Here is a 20,516-nt window from a genome sequence, read left to right on the forward strand (position 1 = left end):
TCAATATATTTCCATCCTCAACAGAAACAGAACTATGAATCTTTATCATGTTAGAAAAGTTAAGGAGCTCCAAGGCAATATCCTACACATAGGGAAAACTGATCCACTAAAACAAGGAAGGAAAACTGGAGATGCATTAAAAAAAAAAAGAGTTCATTTCAAACTGCAAGATGGTGTTCAGTATGTGTAATTTCTGGCAAAGGAACTGAGATGCCTTTTTTCCTGAAAAAAATGCACCACCTAGGACCACCAACAGAATTGCTGCTGAGAAAATACATCATGCAGCTTGTTGGATCAGAAATGGAACAAACAACAAAATGTTAAGCAAGATCAAGAGAAAAACTTTTCTTCTCTTCCAGCGTACTACTGTAGAAGAGATGTGCATAGAAGTTGAAGTTGCAAACATTATAATATATTCACTGCAATATACACAGTATATAGCATATTATGTGCCATATAACACGGGTGAGCCAAATGTCTGCATTCCAAATGCCAATCACAGAATGCAGATTTGTTGTGTTTACCAAATGCTGTCTGGGTTTTCTTCCTGGTAGAAGTTCTATTATTCTATGATTGGGTGATGCTTTGAAGAAGCCTTCAAGGATGGTCTCAGGAGCACTTCGAAGAAAGAAGTGAAAATTCCCTATGCATGTGCCAATCACCATGCACAGTCTTCAGATTACAACTACAGCCACTCTGCTGTATTTAAAAGCTACCTGTTATCTTAACATTAAGGCTCTCTCTGAACTGATGCTTGACATCGACACCTTCACTGTGACCCCTCCATCCAACTGATTTTATCCTCTAAAATCACACTTATTCAAATGTTTATAATGCATTTTATAATGAATGGTTTTTAATTAACTGGTCAACAGTAAGATGCCATTCACTGCTGCAGTTGCCAAGTTTCCAAACAAGGCAAAAGGCTTCCCACTGTCAACAATTTCAATAAAATAATTGATTTACAAATCAAGCAGTGAAAAAGAAGGTAGAATCTATGGAGGTAAACTTACAAATGTCAATACAGCTTCAAATATTTTAAAGGGCAAAACCAACACAGGATTAACAATTATAAAGTTATTTTGTTAATTGTTTGGCCGCTCTGTGCTCAAAATCTGGATATAACCCCATGGGGGCTATCATATGATAGAATTAACCTTGTATATTGTAACATTACCACCAACATGGTGGACACATTTTAATTCCACCACATATACAAAATTGCCTCTTTAATTTTAGAGGAAATTGCAATTGAAAAGGCAGTGTCTCATAAATACAACTGGACCAACACGTATTTGCTGCTTTTCTACAAAGAAGAGCCTTTTTGACTAAGAGATTAAACACAGCCTTATCCATGAATCGGAAAGGGAAACTGGAGCTTAGTTGCTTCCTAAGTGTTTTATCAACTTGGAACTGTACTTGATCATTCCCTTGGTATTCACAGTAGTCAAGATAAATGAGTGTGATCCAACAGTCACTCCATCAATGAAAGGATCTTCTGTTTATAGAAGGAAACAAATGAATTCCATTCCCTGAACGATTACATTGGATCCCACTCTACAAGACTTTTATCAGTTTGTACTGTCAAGATTGGAGCCAGGAATGCATCTTCTAATCCCATGGATTCAGGATTATGTAACTAGATAATAGAAGTAATAGCTTCTTCTAAACAGGGCGTCTTTTCTATTTTACTACCAGTTTGCCCCAACCCCAGTGAAGAATTATTGGCACAGCCTTTAGGTAACTGCTACACCTGTGCTACGAGGGTGACAATCTGGTTTATTTTTAATCTCAACACTGAAACAAAGAGAAATACACCAAACTGGTGAACTTTTATCTTCGCATAACAACCCTATTGTGTGTTTAGCAATTCTTTTTACAGCAGTCACAAACGCTGCAAGTAGCCTATGGCATGAATGTTTTTATACCGATACTGACAAAAGTTTTTACATTGAAAGAGAAGTGCAGAACCCTTTTTCTATATAGGGCCACCCACAAGCAGTGGCCAGGGGGCAATTAAACATTGACAGGGCCACCCCTTTGTTATCCCTTTCTACCATCATCTCATTTCTCTCTCTCTTTTCCTTTCTGCTCCCTGCCCCCCAAAGGGATCACAAAGTGGGGGGGGGAATACCTTCTACCACAAAAAAACAACCTTGTTTGGTTGTTTCTTGCCAATCTCAACTTAACAATAAAGCCAATGTGGATATCAAAAAGAATCTAAGTGTGTGTAAAAAATATCTTCAGTGGCATCGGATGAATAAAAACTGAAGGAAGAACTTCAGCCAATGCATTCATCACTGCATAGGAAATCTGCTTTGTCCGGGGATAAGCATGGAGATTTTAAAAAATTGACCCACAGCAACAAGCCAGGCCTGCCTACTGACCCCAGCAGAGAGACTGAGTGTTTCTTGTTCTAGTGGTGTATGCTTGTTTTCCTGTCCACCAGCCATGGGACACTTTGGGTGGGCTTCACCAAGGGGGGAAGCCCTGCAGAAGGCAATGGTGCCAGCAGGCCCAGCGACAGAGCAGGCAGCATGACCAGGGACCCCTTCCTGTCTCCAAGGCAGCTTTGCTCACTGCCCAGCTTGCCACTGCCTGTTTGTACATTTGCATACAATCCTTCAGTTAAATGGCTCCAAAGAAGCTGACAATAAAAAAAAATAAAAAATTAGCATGTTCTTTTATTGGATGACAAAAAGCTTTAAAAACGTTTAGTTGAAAACTCAGGCCTGCAGTTCATTCAGTGGATACAACCTGGATAGATCATTGCTATTTAGTGAGAAGTCCCCTGTACTTACATCTCTACAATCTTATGGATGTTTAACAACATCAAATAGGTACATTCTGAAATGGTAACAGCAGGAAACAGACTGAGCTAATTCTTCACTGCTGTTTTCCACTGTGTTGAAAATATAGTGTTTTAGCACTCCCGACAGTTAAAGAAACGGAGATTTCCCTTCTGCTCCATGGTTGCAGTTTCAAAAGGCACTTACAAACTGGGTATATCAATGTTTTCTACATATTCTTTCCTTGGTGCTGAATCTGACCCAGTTTATAGCTGTCCTTCCCAAAATGCCACCCCCATGTATATTATGATTAGCTTAAGAACTAATTAAATTATACCTCTTTTACATTCTGTGCTCATCCCAAATGAGTCATAGTAATTAACAAAGAACCACTTCCAATATCTGGTAAAATGGTGGGGCAATGGGGCAAATTTGCCACCCTGCAATTAGGCAGCAATGCTACACAAACCTTCATGTGGCTGAACCAGGCCTTAAGAGATTCAAGTATACACTGAGAATATCCAAATACCTGTGTGTACTCTGCTGCTCACTTTTCTCTACCAAATATTTATGTCAAGAAATGATTCACTTCAAACATAATCAACATTTAATTTGTGAGATAATTAATGGCTTTTTCTTTCTTTTAACACCTGGATTTCTAAGCCAGTTTCTTTAGAACAATCACATGTTCAAATTAAGGCAGACAGTACCTCACTTGTGTCTAGTAAACAGTAGTAAAGAAAATCATAAACGTGTATACAATATCAGCTTCAATTTTAATATGATACCCTAAGAGTGAAGTTAGGTGCGATATTTTAAAAACAGAAGTATACAATTGACTGCCTTAGGATTGTGTGCACGATCCTCAGGGTCTGAGATCAGAAACATCCATTTTCATTTTTAATTAACCACAATTAATTAGTTCATATAAACCCTAAGCTGTACTTAATCATAAAACTATGGCTTTGTAAAAGAAGCCAACCTTCTAAATCATCATTTGAAGCTGGTTTGTTCCCTTAAGCCAGGATAGCCAATATGGGACCCTCCAATTGTTGGGATTGTAACTTCCATCATTCTTGACAACTTGCCATGCTGGATGGGACTGATGGGAGTTGGAATCCAACAACATCTGTAGGGCACTATGTTGACTACTCCTGCTCTAACGTCTGAGGATTATTCATTTAACATTAATCCATTGTCTGACCAAAGCTAAAGTGAAACATCTTCCTAATCTATTGTGTCAAAAGTATGGAGCTGGTGACATTGAATTCAGTAGTCCTAATGTGGGTGCCTTGGAGAAGCAATGTTTTTGCCTATTCTTCTAATCATTTATGTTACAGCCGAATATGAACTTTTGAATACACAGTGTCAATCTGTAATTTTGTTGTGGAAGAAACTAGCTATCAAATACAACCTTATGTAAAATGTGAAATATTTATACGATCTGGAGGTAAACCAGAGAAACTAGCTATCAGCCAGAGAACTGTTAACCCACAACAGTTGGCCTGTTTCATTTTTCTTCTACTAACAAGAATGAAGGAAATAAAAACTGTTTCATTGCTATGAGAATGAGCTGCAGTGAACCTCAGGCTACTGTCACCGGCTTTCCCCTGGCTCAGTCAGAGATTGGAAGTGTTCACTTCCATTTTTTATTAACTGCACTTTAGTGTTATGTTCAACCCCTGAACGTAGTTAATCTTAACCACTTTTTGTTGAAATAAGTCAGTTTCACAATCCTCTTCTGCTCCTTTGCACCACAATAAATCAAGGTTTATCATGATGTCTAAAATGTAGTCATTATGTTAGATCAGGGCTGCAGAACCTTTGGCACTCCACATGTTGCTGCTCTCCAACTCCAATCATCCCTGAACACCTAGCTGTGTCATCTCCTGCTAGAGGGAATAACTAGATCTTCACAGATCTAGCTAAACTACCTGCGCTATAAAACTAACCACTTGAAACCATGGGCACATTTGGAAATCTGAGAAATTGCTATGGGAGCTACCACAAATTGGCTGCTATGGAGCCTGGCTAGTCACAAAGAAGTACGGTAATTTCCCTCACTATGGTCCTAGTATGGCCAAAGACATAGAACAGTACTGCAAGAACTGTGCTAAATGCATCCAGAAAAGAACTTCCCTCACTGAGCAGCTAACCTTCCTTATATAACAGGCTTCCTCAACGTCAGCCCTCCAGATGTTTTGAGACTACAATTCCCATCATCCCTGACCACTGGTCCTGCTAGCTAGGGATCATGGGAGTTGTAGGCCAAAAACATCTGGAGGGCCAAGGTTGAGGAAGCCTGTTATATAACTACAGAAGCACTCTTGGAGTAAAGCCTGTATGGACTTGAGAATGACAGCAAAATGTTAGCACTACAGTATCCTTGCAATGAAAGATCACTTTTCTCACTATGGCTAGCCAGGGACCTTGGTCTAGCCAAGGACCAACATGGCAGTCCTGCAGCAGAGATGCTATGTGAGAGAGTCTTGGCTTATTATTGATTGCTCAAAATGTATTCAATCAGATGAGGTTGAGGGTCCTTTTGCACATGGTAAAGGATGTTGTGTGACTTCCAAATTCCTGCAAGCCTTGCAGGTATTAGGAAGTCATACAACACTCCTTACCATGTGCAAAAGGCCCATCAACCTAAGAGGTTCAATAAAATTTTACTTGATATGCTTGGTTTATTAGAATCCACAAGAAAGGGAAAATGGAGTCAACACCTTATGCATGCATTCAATTGTACAATAAATTATGCCACAGGACTTTCCCCTTACTATATCTGGGCTACCTTTGTGTTTGGAGAAGCTGCTTGCTGCCCTATGGAGTCTGCAGATTTTAAATATTCTGCACTGATGAAAGAACACTGGAAGAGGCCTATCAGTTAGCCTCTAAAACAGCAAGTCAATTTAGCATCCACAACAAACTTGGATATGATCAGCAGGTTCAACACTGGGACAGACAGGAGACCAGATTGTCCTCCATAATTTAGGAATGCCTGAAAAGTACAAAAATAGTTGCCCAATAGAAATCTGAGCCATATCTGATTCAGAGAAAGTTCCTGAATGACTGATATACAAGGTGGTACCTAAAGGTGGGTGTGGTCCTGTGAAAATATTTCATAGGAATAATTTACTACCCCCCAAAACAACTTATTGGCCAACCTCTTTAAACCACCCAGGGCAACCATAATTGTGCAAAGATGCAAGGCAGACACAATGACAAATATCTTCCAACGTCATGTCAAGCAACTTACCTATAGACTCTCCAGGAACTCCACAGCTACTCCACTAAGAAAAAACTGTTTCTGATTAAGATGAACTGAGTTAACTGATACTTTACCACCATTACTACTTGGATATTAAGCCTCAGTTTAAATCCTGAAGCAGAACCCTTTCAATCCTACACATCTACCTTCCTGTCATTTGATGACCCAAGAGGAATTGGTGCCTGAGGTTCCTGACCTGAAGGAAGAAGATTAAGTGCTAAAAACAACTGCTTATATTAAGGAAGAAAACAGTGCATCAATCCATGGACAGAGGGATAAAATGCTTTGTGAGCCTTCACCCCAAGCAACCTTAGTTGATCTACCATTTGAGAGAGGGCCAGTAACAATTTAAGAGTTATGAAACCTGTTATCAGGTTAATTTATGATGAATCTGCAATTTTACACCATACTTATACACCAGTAGCAGAGGGGTTTAGCTTTTAGAGTCATGTTAAAACAAGAAGTTCCAAAAGACCCAGAAATGCCAGATTGCAAGTCTGCAAGTATAGTATGTGAGAGTTAAAGGAAGCAACGCGTAAGCTGTATTTCAGGTGAAAGAACATGTATGTATATCAATCTATTAGTTTTGCTACAGTTAAGCATATATATGGAATTAAATTGCTATACTTTGTTATGCAGCATAACTATCAGTTACTGATATATTTTCCTTGCCAATATATTTGCTCATTGGAGCTCTAGAATCTGTCTGGCTTTGATTGACTGACAACAATGTCCTCAGTTACTCCAACAGCAAACTCAGGTGCTGAGTGCCAACAACTATGTAATCAAAACGGGCTGCTAAGAAACAGGAGAGAAGTATCAGAATGCTTAGGAGAACCCTGAGGTTTGCTGAAGAAGAGGCCTATAGGAAAAACCTTAATTGGAACAAAACTAAACAAACAAACAAACAAACAAACTCAAAATGCTCAAGGAGGATCGAGCATGCTCAGTAGCCATAAAATACTAAGTACAGTGGTACCTCGGGTTCCAGACGCTTCAGGTTACAGATTCCACTAACCCAGAAACAGTAACTCGGGTTAAGAACTTTGTTTCAGGATGAGAACAGAAATTGCGTAGCAGCAGCGCAGCAGCAGCGGGAGGCCCCATTAGCTAAAGTGGTGCTTCGGGTTAAGAACAGTTTCAGGTTAAGAACGGACCTCCAGAACGAATTAAGTTCTTAACCCGAGGTACCACTGTACCAGTAACTGTTGAAAGAAATATTCAGAAATGGGAATAGAATGGAATGCACAGGAAGCAGCCATGGCTAGTTCTGAACCCTGAACAGAGGACCCTGCTGCAACATTTTGCTGCAGGTTCCATTTGTCTTTCCTAACTTACACTTCACTTGTATGTTAGCAAATGATGGCCTTCAAATTGAAGTTAATAGGGGGAAATTGCCCATTTGATGCCCAAGTCAAAAGTCATAAGGTAACATTTTGAGGTTTGGTTAAATTTAATTTTAAGTTCTGAAGTGGTTCGAGTTCAGAACCAAGGCTGTGTGACTGTACTGGATCAGCTCCAACAATTACAGTATTAGCTCTGCAGTAGTGGCTACATTTGGTATCACTGCAGGAAAATCCTGATCAGTAGGCAGTAACATCCCTCAGCTATTAACTGCTGGCATCCACTCTCTTCCAGTTTCTTAAATAAAGTATTTTAACAGTGAAGTTTATTTTAGTTTAAGGTTACAGGCACAATTCCCTCTTCATTGCATAAACCACACAAGCAAAAAGTATCAGTTTCATTCCAACTGGGTGTTCTCTCAGTAAATTATAAACCAGTGTCTTGTTTGGTGTCTTCAAACTGAACAGGTTCAATGTCTAAAGGGGGAAATGCCTAAACACACAAGAATACTTCATATTATCAAAACTCTTAACTTCATTAACCCAAGGAATTGTATCAACTTCAGATTCTATATTTCACTGTTCCTTCCCTGCTTCTGATAGACAAAAGGTGACTAGAACAGAAACATGAATTATTTTACTAACTTTTTGCACTGGAGGATATTAGTCTGTCATTTTAAAGAACTAGTTATAAAGTTCTCTTTGATATAAATATCTTTACTGTGTTTCACGCTAGTTGTTTCCTTTAATACAGACGTCAACTTTTCAAAATTTTGTCGTTATGAATTTTCATATCACATATTTTACTACACATGGGTTTCCCCTTCATCAGCTGACAAAGAACTGAGCAATGCTCAGTGTTAATTTACTATGCTTAAGTTGGGAAACACAACAAGTGACATTACAGGACAAGTGACATTTCAGGATCACCACAATCATGGTCATGAGCAGCTGGCTAAAGGCCACCTGCTACAGGTATGCAATCTGTATTAAACTTTTCTATATGCTCTTTATTCTTTCTTCATTCTATGATGCACACTGCAGCACATAAACAGAAGTTCAGCAAGAGTAACTGAGAGCCAGGTGTAAGAATCATCCTCCCCCTTACAGCTCTAGTCCACAACAAAGCATACACATTGTATAACCTATCGTAGTCTCATCAACCACAAGGGCCAGCAGGAGCCAAAACATCCCACAGGCTCCCAACCACAAATGAAATCTAGCTGGGCAAGTTTTTTCTGAAAGTCAAACATCTGGGAATCAAAAGTTGCCCGTTTACCCACAGCAAGTTTGTCCCTAAGTGTATATTCCAACTACTAAGACAGTCAAGCTGAATGCATAGGTTTTATAAATGCATACAACTTTTCTGAACTATTTAGCCAAGACCAGATTCCTTGTGTGGTAGACCTACCAAGCAAGGGCAAGTTCCCAATTGCCTCTAAGCAAGCAGCTTCTAATAAACACAAGACAAAGTCGTAATTGCCATGGAAGACAAATCTACTACCCATGTGAGGAATTAGGGGTCTTGCATGGAGGAGCCTGGCAATGGAACCCAGGCACCTTATGCTTTAAACCACTATGCCTGAGGAAGGGAATATTAGCCTAGCCTCTGCTATCTTTCAGTTTCAGAACTGTGGGTACCAACTCCAAAGGCATGATAGAACAGGACCCATAGGGTTTGAAGCGGCCCTGTGATACTGCTGACATGGGTCTGGCTCCTAAGTCTGAGCAGCTCTTCAGGTCCAGTTGAGCAGCTCTGAATCCCCTCTTACCTGCAGGCTCAACTAATAGTTCAGCCCAGGCAGCTCTGCTTAAAGATAGGTCAATGTTTCAGCAACTCTACATGTTGCTCTATCGTTCTCCCTTATCTAATCAAAGACTGCCTCTCCCCATATAAACCAATCTGGACATCTGTGTTCATCATCTGAGGCCCTTCCTCATGTGTCTCCTTCATGTGAGATCTGGAGGGTGGCAACATGAGAGCGGGCCTTTTCTGCAGTGACCCCCCCATGTGTGCAATGCTCTCTCCAGGAAGGTTTGTCTGGCATCTTCCCTATTTATATTTAGGCACCGGACAATGTATTTTAAAAGTTAATATTTTGTTGTTTTTGTTTTAACTCCAGTGGTACTTAATTTGTTCCAAAGGTCCGTTCTTAACCTGAAACTGTTCTTAACCTGAAGCACCACTTTAGCTAAAGGGGCCTCCTGCTGCCGCCGCGCTGCCGAAGCACGATTTCTGTTCTCATCCTGAAGCAAAGTTCTTAACCCGAGGTACTATTTCTGGGTTAGCGGAGTCTGTAACCTGAAGCATATGTAACCCGAGGTACCACTGTATTTGTTTGTGCTTTTACCTTGTATTTTTATCCTGTGAACCACCCTGAGATCTTGTGATGAAGGGCAGTATATAAAATAACCACCACCACCATCTCCCATCTGCTACTAGCTCTTAGACTGAAAGGATGAAAGAGAACCATGTGGGCATAATGCTGCAGTATGTTAAATGCAGCAGTGCCATGAAGAATGCATGTATAGCTCTATCCCATCTCCATTTATAGGATAAGAAGCAACTGCTCAGACAAGTAAAGCAGAGGGTAAGTGATAACTCCAGAATATTAAGTTGAAAGATTGTACTAACCACCTTAAGCCTGTATCCTTATTAAACAACAATAAATCTCACCAATAATGCCAACATTCAAAGGCATAGCTATATGCAATCATACATACCCAGTTAAAACACATTTTAAAAATATGTGTTGCCACAAGTTGCCAAAAGCTAAAAATTAGCAAGTAAAGACTGAAATCTTTGGCTCAATTTTCTAATTTTGTTACTGCTGGCCTGTCATTGATATCTCTTGGCAGATAACTTATAAAACAATAATAGTTAACAATAAGTATTCTTAAAAGGACCTGGAAATATTCTGAAAATAATAGTATGGAATATACCAGTCAGAAGGCTGACAAAATACTTTAGACCATTTCAGTCTACTCCCTCAAGCAAGGAAAACTATCTTTTGAAGACTTCTGCAAAGAAGTAAACCAGGCTGTTACACTGTTATGAGAATGAATGCCAGACAATGCATTTTGAAATGGTTTATTTTCCTTTCCACATAAAAGTGCTACACTATGTTAATGTTCTTTAATTCACGCTTCAACTTATGAAACTCACCTTTTGACTTGTCCCATCGTGTTTCACTACTGCGCAAAATATAGTAAGACTTTGAACAAACATTCTTAATGCACCCATGCTGTGCCAAATTAAGCAGCCAGCTGGTAATTTTGCTAATATATTAATTAGTAGAGCAGTCTTCAGCAAAACATAAATACTAAACATAGATAACATAAACAGCAGGTGATAAAGATTTACAAAGAGTAGACACATGAGAACATAGCAAAACATTTTGTTTTTTTATAGTTACTGAAAGCACTAGTTAAACCGAAGTCACTTAAGCTATCCCAACTTTAAATTCCTTTCTTAGCATAAAACACTGATTTGAGTTTCCAGTTCAGTCCCTGCTGGACAAAATCAGGCACTACAAAGCCTCCAAATGTTTAAGCAGCAGATGTCCTCATTGGAAATACCTAGTAGAGGATAAGATGACATGTAGTGTATATGTACCAACGTCACCCTACTTGCAAAAAAGAAAAAATACCTGAGTGTATTAAAAAAACTAAATTCCCCAATTCCTCTTGATATATCCATATACACAGTCAGGAAATATCGTACAGTTCAATACTGTACCAAGGTAAACCACAACAGCTAGGAAAGCTCTACCTATATTTATGCATCAGCTGCTTAAAATCAAATTATCTATCACTAAAGCTGAAATATTCTTGCCAGAATACATAAACCAAATAAACCACAGAAACCAAATACAGCCACGTTGCTTTAGATAACCATACTTTGGAGGTGGGATAGTTGCTATATAGAACAACTTTCTAATGCTCCTTTGGTTCCCATAAAATGTTTGAGGTTTGAATTACAATTCAAGAATACTAAGAGCTACAATTATTTAACTAAAAACACAAAGCAACTATTTCACTTAAGTACTGCACTCCCTGGCATGGCAAGCAAGAACTAGTTGCAACATTAGCTGTACCACTTGATCTTATCAAACTAGAATACCACAGAATTTCAAACCATTGTCATCCAGTGGACCAACAAGAGTTTTGGTATTTGGAGGCAGAAATCAATTTCCACCATAGTTCTAGACTCAAAAGACATACTGAACCAGGAAATAAATACTTAGGAGAAGGAATAAAAACTACTGAATATGCTGTTTGCACACCACAAAATATGTGTTATAGCAGTGTTGAGGGTCAAAGGTATCAGCATTAACAATTGGGGTGGAAGTACAAGTATCCTGAAGCCACTTCCCAGCTTTGACTATATGTCAGTACAATGACATCTCTCAAGAATGTTGGATGGACAAGTGTAATAATTATTTTAAAACACTTTGTGCACGAGTGTTACAAATATAAATAGTAGCCAAAAATCTATCCTCTTATGCAATATTCCATTAACTGAACTAAAAGAAAAGAAGAATGTAATTTGCCTCAGGTTGAATAATCATTTTGCTGTACAATTTCAGGTCAATTACAAAGACTTACTAAAATCAACCAACCATTGATCAAAATAATAAACATCAAGCTCATTATACTTCTCCTTAGAAATATAGATTGCCTTACCTTTCCTGTCTTGTGGTCAAACCAGACAAGCGCATGGTTCCTAGACAAAACCTTACAGTCAAAGGTAGCGTTATTCTGAGCTGGTCGACATCGAGCCACTGAGCGGCCAATTTTGACAGGTTCATCCAGGTAGACATGACGTTCTTGAAATGGGTGAGAGTTCGGGCGGCAAGTGAAGATAGCCAAGGCTGAAGGCATTGAGGATAGATATGTGGTGCCACACCAACCAGGGCAGAAGAGGAACTCTTCTTGATCCAAGCCACCCTCCACAGTTGATAAGCAAAATTTCCACAGCACTTTACATTAAAGCAGGGCAAACATTACCTGCAAGTGAGATCTAACAACTCATACCTTCAGTGTGTGAACTAATGCTGGCAATAATCCAGTAAAAAAGCCCCATTGTTTCTTTTAGTAAGGCCGGTAGTAAATCTAAGATGTTCCACTTCAATCCATCTCTCTCAAGAATATGAACAAGCATCTGAAGACTCAGAAATGAAACAGAACTTGTTAAATTAAGGTGGGGATGGCTATAGATCCAAGTGGATGACTCACACACAAAATACTTGTTCGGGATGCAATTGGCTCTGCTCTCTTCCGTAAACACTGCCCAAGATTTTCCTCAATAGAGAGAAACAATGGAAGATTCAGAGAGTGGGAAACAGAAGACTGGAGATTTACAAGACTGGAGCAAAAACTGGAGAGCCACCAGGAAGACTTTGCAACAAAGGCAGTTCAGCTGATCCAGGAGTAAGTCTGCGGTTCATCTTCTTCACCCATCAACTCACAGTCGGCAATGTGGGAGGATGCCCAACTAATGAGTAGGCTCTCTCCCGCCCCCCTCACCAAGACTGCACAGGCCCAGACTAGAATTTTTTCTTTCTTTCAGGGAGCCAACTGAGCCACCGATCTGATCATTCAGGAAGTGGCAGTTTTATTATTCCCCCACGGAGCTATACGGGGCTTAGTACACCTGGAGATGCATGCCAGCCATTGCACCGGGCGGTCTTCTCGAGGGAAGTGGGGGGGGGGGGATAAACTGACAGCAGGTTGGGGACGCCTGACGGAAGCCAGAAGTGCCGCGATCGCCCCGACGACGGTCCCGAGCAATGCAGATGCCTTGTCGGCGGAGGGAGCCCGGGGTTGGCGGGATGCTGCCTGGCGGGACTGGCGGAGGGTGGCTCCCGGAGCAAAGGCTGCGGACAGCGAAGGTGGCGCCTGCCTGACGAAGGCCGGTGGCAGCTCCCTCCGTGACTCTGCAGGTGGCTGCTGCGAGCGAGGACCGCGCTGGCTCCTTCCCTTCTCCTGAGGAGGGGAGGGGGGGAGAGAGGCGCCTTTCCGCCCTGCCCTGGCGGGGCTCGCCGCCCCGTTCCCGCCGACGGAGAGGCCTGGAGGCCGGGGCGCCTTCCGAGCGGGGCGCCTCCTTCTCTCTCTCTCAGGCGGCCGCCGGCAGCGAAAACTTTCCCTCGACCTGCGGAAATCAAAACAAACCCGGTCAAGAAGCCTCGGGGGCTCAGGCGGGGCCCGAAACCCCGACGACGACGCCTCTTGCCCGGCCCCGGAGGCTCCGCAGAAGCGCACGCAAGGCGGCCGGGAAGGGGCGGCTGCGGACGGAGCAGGGCGCCCAGCTCCCCTCCCTCCCCACCCACTCTTACCTTCCCAGCAGCAGACGGAGCCGCCATAGTGACTGGAAACCTACCCGGTGTAGCAGCAGCAGCAGCAGCCGCGCTGCCGGGGAGGGGGGGAGGGAGTTGGGAGGGGGGAGGAGGAGCCGCTCGGCGATGGGCCTGGCCAAACCGAGGGCTGACGGCCGCCCATCCGCTACTACGCAAGCGCCTGCCCGTCAGGTGGCACATGCGCACGGAAGTAGGTGAAGGTTTTTTTGCGCTCTCTCCTCCCTCCCCCGCCCCCGCCGTTGGCTCGGCTGGCATTTGCTGCCCTTAACCTAGCGTGGCCTGGCGAATCCGCTTCCGGGTACCCTATGTGGCTCTCTCTGTACTGTATATATCTTATAAATAAGAAAGATGATGTAAAAGCCCCTTAGAGACCGAAGAAGAAAGTGCTGCAATTTAAATTTTGCAGATTTTACTTTTTTGGGGGGTGGGGGAGGGAATGCAGATAAGAGATCGCATTCAGTATGATCGTGGTCGGGTGGGGTTGAAACAGGGTTGTTGCTTTTCCCCGGGGGTGGGAGGTCGAAATGAACGCGTTAGTGCCCGAAGGAGCAAAGGAAACTGACAGGCGGCCTCCATAGGACTTAAGGAGATACCCTTGCTTCATATCATCGCGGCTCCACAAGTTATGTAGAGCAGGTGCTACGATTCCGGTAAATCTAGTGCAGCAGGAGCCGAAGGCTGCAATCTGGCACTCACCTGGGAGCAAATCCCATCAGTGGTGCAGTTAGCTAATTTTAGACTCGGGACTTAATGGACTCTCTTCTCCTCCTCCCCCCCCCCACCTGTTTTAGATGGTAATGTTATTTACTACAAACTTACTACAAATTCTGGAAACCAGCCCTGCCACATTTGGGGTCCCTCCTGCTGAATGGGGAACTTAACGTCTGGGACAGAGGCCTGGATTGGCAGCACTACTGAGGCCTATTGAACTCAATGTTATTCTTGTTTTCTCAGTGGACATGTACAGGATTTACTCAGAAACCGCATTTGCATGGACTCCAAACTAAGCGTGCACCGGCTTGTTGTTTGTACACTTGTACACATCAACAATCAAATTAGAAAGGACAGAGGCAAACTGTTACACTGAAGAAACCCAAACCCAAAGATGGAAGATAACTAGCTATTGACAGTGGCACTTTCAAAAATTATACTGTGAGGTTTATTTGGAACTAAGTGCAACTGAAATGCATACATAAACCCACTGGTGGCAAATACCTGCTCCCAGGTTACCTGTGAGGGAATGTGGCTGAAAAGAGTTCCTTCCCCACGCCACCTTGAGGAAGTTGGACACTTGAGGGTGCTTGAGGAAGTTTATGAAAGCTTACAGTATTTCCCTGTAGCTATATAGAGTTTCCAAATCTTGTAAGATTTGCTAGAGTCAGTCAGAAGCTGCATTGGAACATAAACAGGGAGCTGCTATCCCAGGCTATCTTCCAGGAGAGAATGAGAGCACAAGGTTGCTTGGACAGGAAACACTCAGGGTGGTAGTTTTAAGGGACAGAAGTGACAAATCCCTCTTTGTGTAACACATTCTGTCGAAAACCACAAGTCCCGGAGAGCCTTAGTTCTTGCTTACATTTCCAGTGCACAGACAGGAGAAGCCATCAGAGTGTAATAGCAGGAGGAGGAAACAAGCACCATAATAATCAGGGACATGAGATCCCAAGGACAGTGGGAGGCAGTACTGCTGATAGGATTTAAGATGTATTTTCGGCCCTTTGCTATAAGCTCCCAGGACAGGTTACAACAATGTAACATACAATTATAAAAACAAATGAAACAGTTATAATTAAAAAACAAGTAAAACCATTCCAGCTAGAACAGGCCAGTATAAATTCCACAAAAGAGGTGGGTCCCACAAAACAAAATATCTTAGCTGTCAAAGGCCAGGGGAAAGATGTGAGTAACAGCGTAGTCCTGTACATGTTACATAACAGTGCAATCTTGTACATGTCTAGTCAGAATTGTGCCCAGTGAAGAAACTACTTCTGGGTAGGTGGGGTAAGATTGCAGTCTGAATGAATTAGGCCTCTGATCTTCAGCATGCACAGAAGAACTGACAATAGAATCATAGAATTGTAGAATTGGAAGGGACCCTAGTTGTCATCTAGTCCAACCCCCTCCGATGCAGGAACAATGCCTAAATCAATGCAATAATGTATAATTAAGCAACAAAACAGCCTAACATAGATAGTTCTGTGGAACATTTTACTTCCCCAATTCCAATATATAATATGGAATAGTAAATCACCCTAACAAAGAAAAAGGGCACTTACTTCTGCTTCCTTGGATTCATTTTTGTTTGAAAAACCTCATAGGGCATATTATAGCACAACACTTTCTATTGTCTAGGATAGGAGTCAGAACTGGATCTGGCTAAGGGGCAGGGTGTGTGTAGCAAATTTGACAGGTAGGTGGGACTGGCCACCTGTCAGCTACCTCACAACATGATGGTGATGTGGGGTGACCCATTGTCAACGTTCTGAAATCAAAGGGCAATGTCACAGCACTTTGCAAGCACCCACAAGCAGCTGATTGGTGGCACTTGCAGAGCACCATTTTCAGCGACCACATCTGACACCATATTTGACAATATTCATTTGGGATATTTTGTGTTCCAGGTCCCTTGCTCAGAGGTAAGCGCAATTATGCTCATGGGCTTTATAACCTGGAAAGTATATTGAACACCCTAATTTTATCCATGTCTACTCAGTAAACACCACAGATATCAGTGGGACTTACTCCCAAGTAAATGCCATACTTCCAGAAATTGACCTCAGTTTGGCAATTAGGCTTAGGAAAAAGCTCCCAGTCTTGTAAATGGGAGGGGTTTTTTGTAACATTAATCATTATGCTGCCGCAGGGTGGATGCTGTGGGACAGATCCTCCCCACAGGCCACAAGTTCCTCACCCATGCCATAGGCAGTACACCATCAAATACTTCATTTAGGATCACTCCCCTTTTCCTATTCCAGTATCCTGTCCATGCTCTAGATGTCAAGGTTGATGCAAATACCCATGGCTCTAATGTGACAAATCCCATGCAAACTACCATTAAGGGAAGTGCTTTCCATTCGATTTACTACTGTATGTACGTTGTTTCTATTTTCAAGTACTCATGTAATTGCTAACGTTTGTTATTAATCTCAGGCACTTGCTTGAGATGTCATGATGGCACATTTTGTACTGTATGTTTTTGTATTCTGAATTCCTTTCTGTCTTGGTTAAAGATGTTATCGTGTGTAAACATGGGTGTGTTTCTATGTGTGGGGAACAGAGAGGCCAGTTCTGCAAATTCTTACATGCTAATTGCCTGACTCTTACTGCATGTACAGTTCTCCTAATTTAATGGATCATATAATGAAGTTAAGCTACTCAAAATCTTTCTGCAGGTGTGTAGCTGTAGCAGTATGGCTTCATTATTTAAGCTGCAGCCTTTTTAGTAATATTTTTAAGCAACATTAAATATTAAGAATAAAATAACGTATTGTAAACAAATGAACTCAGTAAGGGAGTTCAGAATAATTTGGGTGTGATCCAGTGAAGTAAACTATAAAAGGGCTTAAATGAACTTATTCAGTTTGCGGAAACTGCCATTTAGAAATGGTTGGTTTTTGACAGATGTTGCTTCTTTTGCATCCTTACTGGTTGTTTGCCATGGTACACACCTGCTCAGGTAGAGTTGCCACCATAGACAAAGGAAAGGCTGCAGCGCACAGGGGACTCGCTGAGTGGGTGGCTGGGTTTGGGGGTGGCTCATGGGCTGGTAAAACGGTGTTCGTGGGCTGCATCCGACCCGTGGGTCGCACGTTGCCAACCCCTGATTTAAAGCAATATAATAGAATGGCATTCTGCAAAGAATCCTGGGAAATGTACTTTGTTAAGAGCAACAAGTATCAAATTTTTCTTGGAAGAGGGGGTTGATTGTTAAACCACTTTGGGAATTGTAGCTCTGTAAGGGGCATAACAACTAGCAACTCTCAGCACCTTTGACAAACTACAACTCCCATTATCCTTTAGGAAAAGCCAAGATAGTTGAAAGAAATATGATACGGCTTTAAACATATCGTGCAGATGGGGCCTAGGAAATCTTGAAGATGGAAAGGTTGAAGAAGCTTCAGGAAAAGGAAATGTGATATTCAGGTTGGGTTTTGTTTTCTTCTTCCTGGAAGGAATCTAGGGGAAAAACACATTTGTAGGCGCCATAAGACAGAAACAGCCTGAAGGTTTCCTAGCAAAGGAAGAAATGAACGAGAGGATGAGGACGAAGGGAAAAGATAGGTCAAGGTTAATGGAGCGGGCTGCAGGACTGCAGATGGAGTGGAGAGAATCTACTTCAGGAGCAAGAAGCAGGGAAGGAGGTGTGTGTAAGAGACTGGGTATGCAATGTGAGGAAAGCAAGGAACAGACTTGAAGGGTTAATAGAAATTCAATGCAGTTCTTGACTCCTTTTAAGAAACATTACAAAATAATTGGCTGAGGCAAAAGTAAGGGCTCAGGAGTGAGGATCCTAAATGATGAAAGGTTCACAAAATTAATATTAAGTATTTAACCCCACTAGTGATCCATTTTTTATCAATCATATCATTTTTTATTACTGTATTTTGTGTGTGTGATTTTGTAACAGAATAATAAAAAATAGATCTTTAAAAAAAATGAATATAACTATGATCTGGTATATCTAAGCATGCTTAGAATTATCTAGCTAAAAATAATATTAATTGCAAGGAAATATATTTATGGTCAAGGTGTCGTGTATGTTTTTAAAAAAGGAATAATAATCTGTTATTTTCAGTGTTCAGATTCTAAAGTTAAGGCAATATTTCAAAAGGCTAGACACAAAAAATTGGTAGCTGAAATATCATAATACTTGACCTGCAAAATGACTTGAGGCAAATCAAGGGTCCAGAAAGTAATGTAGAATTTAGATAATAATTTATGGAAAGTTACGCAATACAGACAACCAGTTCTGACTACACTAATCTACTTAGACTTTGCTGCTGCCTGGCAGGTTGCCAGTGATTATCAGCATTTTTTGCCAGGAAAGCTTCCCATCATCCTTTCATAAAAACAAACTAGCTCAAATGCATCAGTTAAAATGCTTTAGGGAGAAGACAAAGCTGTTTGGTTTACAAAATGTCAGCAAATGTCCTCTTGTGCTGGCATATAGAAAGAAAGGGCAGTTCAAAATGTTTTGGTAAAGTACACGTCCAAAGTTTGCAATAAAAATGCAAGACACTAAGTAGATCGTGGTTCTACTTCAGAATAAAAAAATTAAGACATTTTGTAGGCTGTGATTCTATAATTAAATTTAGTTGTCAGCTCTGTGTGAGAGTAGAACTGTGAAAGCTTGAAGGGGGTTGTTGCTATTTTACTGAGGCTTGAAATGGAGACTGGGGGATTTAAAAGCATGTTTGCTTTTTCAGAATGAGTGAACATTTCAAAACAGTGTTTTAAAATTAATAGCTTCCATAGGGATGTGAAACCTGAGGCCTAAGACCCAAATGACGCCCTCCAGGAACTGTGATAATACCTCCTGCTTGGCTGAATGGGCATGTGCATGTGTAGAAACCCCCAAATTTTATGTGGCTGCCTCACAATCAAAAGTCAACATCACGGCCATTGCTTCACCTGGTCTTTGCCTCTGGTCCCATGAATTACCAGGATGAACCCAGGTCTTTTGCCACTTCAGGAAGTACAGAAAATGCCCCTCCCACCCCGCCACCTGCTCCATGGCCACCCACCACCACAGCTGCCTCTTCCATGTGTGCCCGTCTCCTCTGCTACCACCAACCGCTGCCAGGTGCAAAGGAGGCAGCCACAGCAGCATGTAGGCCTGGAGGTGGTGGAGGCAGTGGCAAAGGGGGGAAGCAGCAGTAGTGGGAAGCATCACAGTGTTGGGCAGGCGCAAAGGAGGTGGCTGTGGCAGTAATACAAGTCGGTGCAGAGGAGGCAAAAGAGGTGGGTGGCAGAGGAAGCTGGGTCTACTGCCTGAGACAACTGCCTCGCCTCGCCTCATGGGCTGCTGGCATGTGGCCTGCAGAAGGTGGCCCCCTTGAGAATGCTAGTAATAGCAATGATTTGTGATTCTGATGACTACATCTAGCTACAACCCGATCCCTCCCACCTGCAAGTATAATCACTCAAGAGAATATTGTAGTTTGGGAGCAGTCATAGGTCAGTGGTCAAGACACATGTTTGTATGCGTACATTCTCAGGTTGAGTCTCTAGCACAGGCTTCCTCAAACTCAGCCCTCCAGATGTTTTTTTAAGACTACAATTCCCATCATCCCTGACCACTGGTCCTGCTAGTTAGGGATCATGGGAGTTGTAGGCCAAAAACATCTGGAGGGCCAAGTTTGAGGAAGCCTGCTCTACCATATCCATATCGTAGGATCCCATGTAGCAGGGCCGAGAAAGTTCCCACCATTAGCCATGCTACATCTGAAGAACCACAGGTTCCCCACCACCACCATTTTACAATCACTGAGTGAAACTTTCTGGATAGATTATCTCTGGAACCAAGGAAATAGGTCCGTTTTGCGGGTTACCCTGCACCTATGGAATTCCCTCACCTAGGAAATACACATGGCCCCAACAGGTAAAAAGGTAGCATGACTAAACCGCTTCAGGCACAACGAAACACTGTGACTGAAACCAGAGCGCACGAAGCTCACCCCGTCGCAGGAATTCAAATCATTGACCATCTGATTGGCAAGCCCAAGAAGCTCAGTGGATTAGATCACAGCACCAC

At 42.0% G+C, this 20,516-nt stretch overlaps 1 protein-coding gene and 1 long non-coding RNA gene across 51 annotated transcripts in view; one reads left to right on the plus strand and one right to left on the minus strand.

The window, feature by feature from the left end:
• Positions 1–13,923, minus strand: part of SLMAP (sarcolemma associated protein) — a 92,803-nt gene extending 78,880 nt beyond the window's left edge. For 19 of the 50 annotated variants that reach the window (XM_083603009.1, XM_083602994.1, XM_083602991.1 and 16 more), the window contains exons 1-2: positions 13,742–13,877; positions 12,090–13,557 (exon numbers count right to left, since the gene is read on the minus strand). In XM_083603009.1, coding sequence (XP_083459135.1) covers positions 12,090–12,287 — 198 coding nt within the window. In that variant the 5' untranslated portion in view covers positions 12,288–13,557; positions 13,742–13,877. Of the gene's footprint in view, positions 1–12,089; positions 13,558–13,741 lie in introns of all 50 variants that reach the window. The other 31 variants (XM_083603011.1, XM_083602995.1, XM_083602998.1 and 28 more) reach the window with 8 other exon arrangements.
• On the plus strand, positions 13,848–18,418 carry LOC310757693. The gene is made up of 2 exons (XR_014545418.1): positions 13,848–13,952; positions 14,554–18,418. It is a non-coding gene; the product is annotated as an uncharacterized lncRNA (long non-coding RNA).
• Positions 18,419–20,516: the final 2,098 nt, after the last annotated feature.

Source organism: Podarcis filfolensis (assembly GCF_964270895.1).
Source record: "Podarcis filfolensis genome assembly, chromosome: 2".
Classification (NCBI taxonomy): Eukaryota; Metazoa; Chordata; class Lepidosauria; order Squamata; family Lacertidae; genus Podarcis; species Podarcis filfolensis.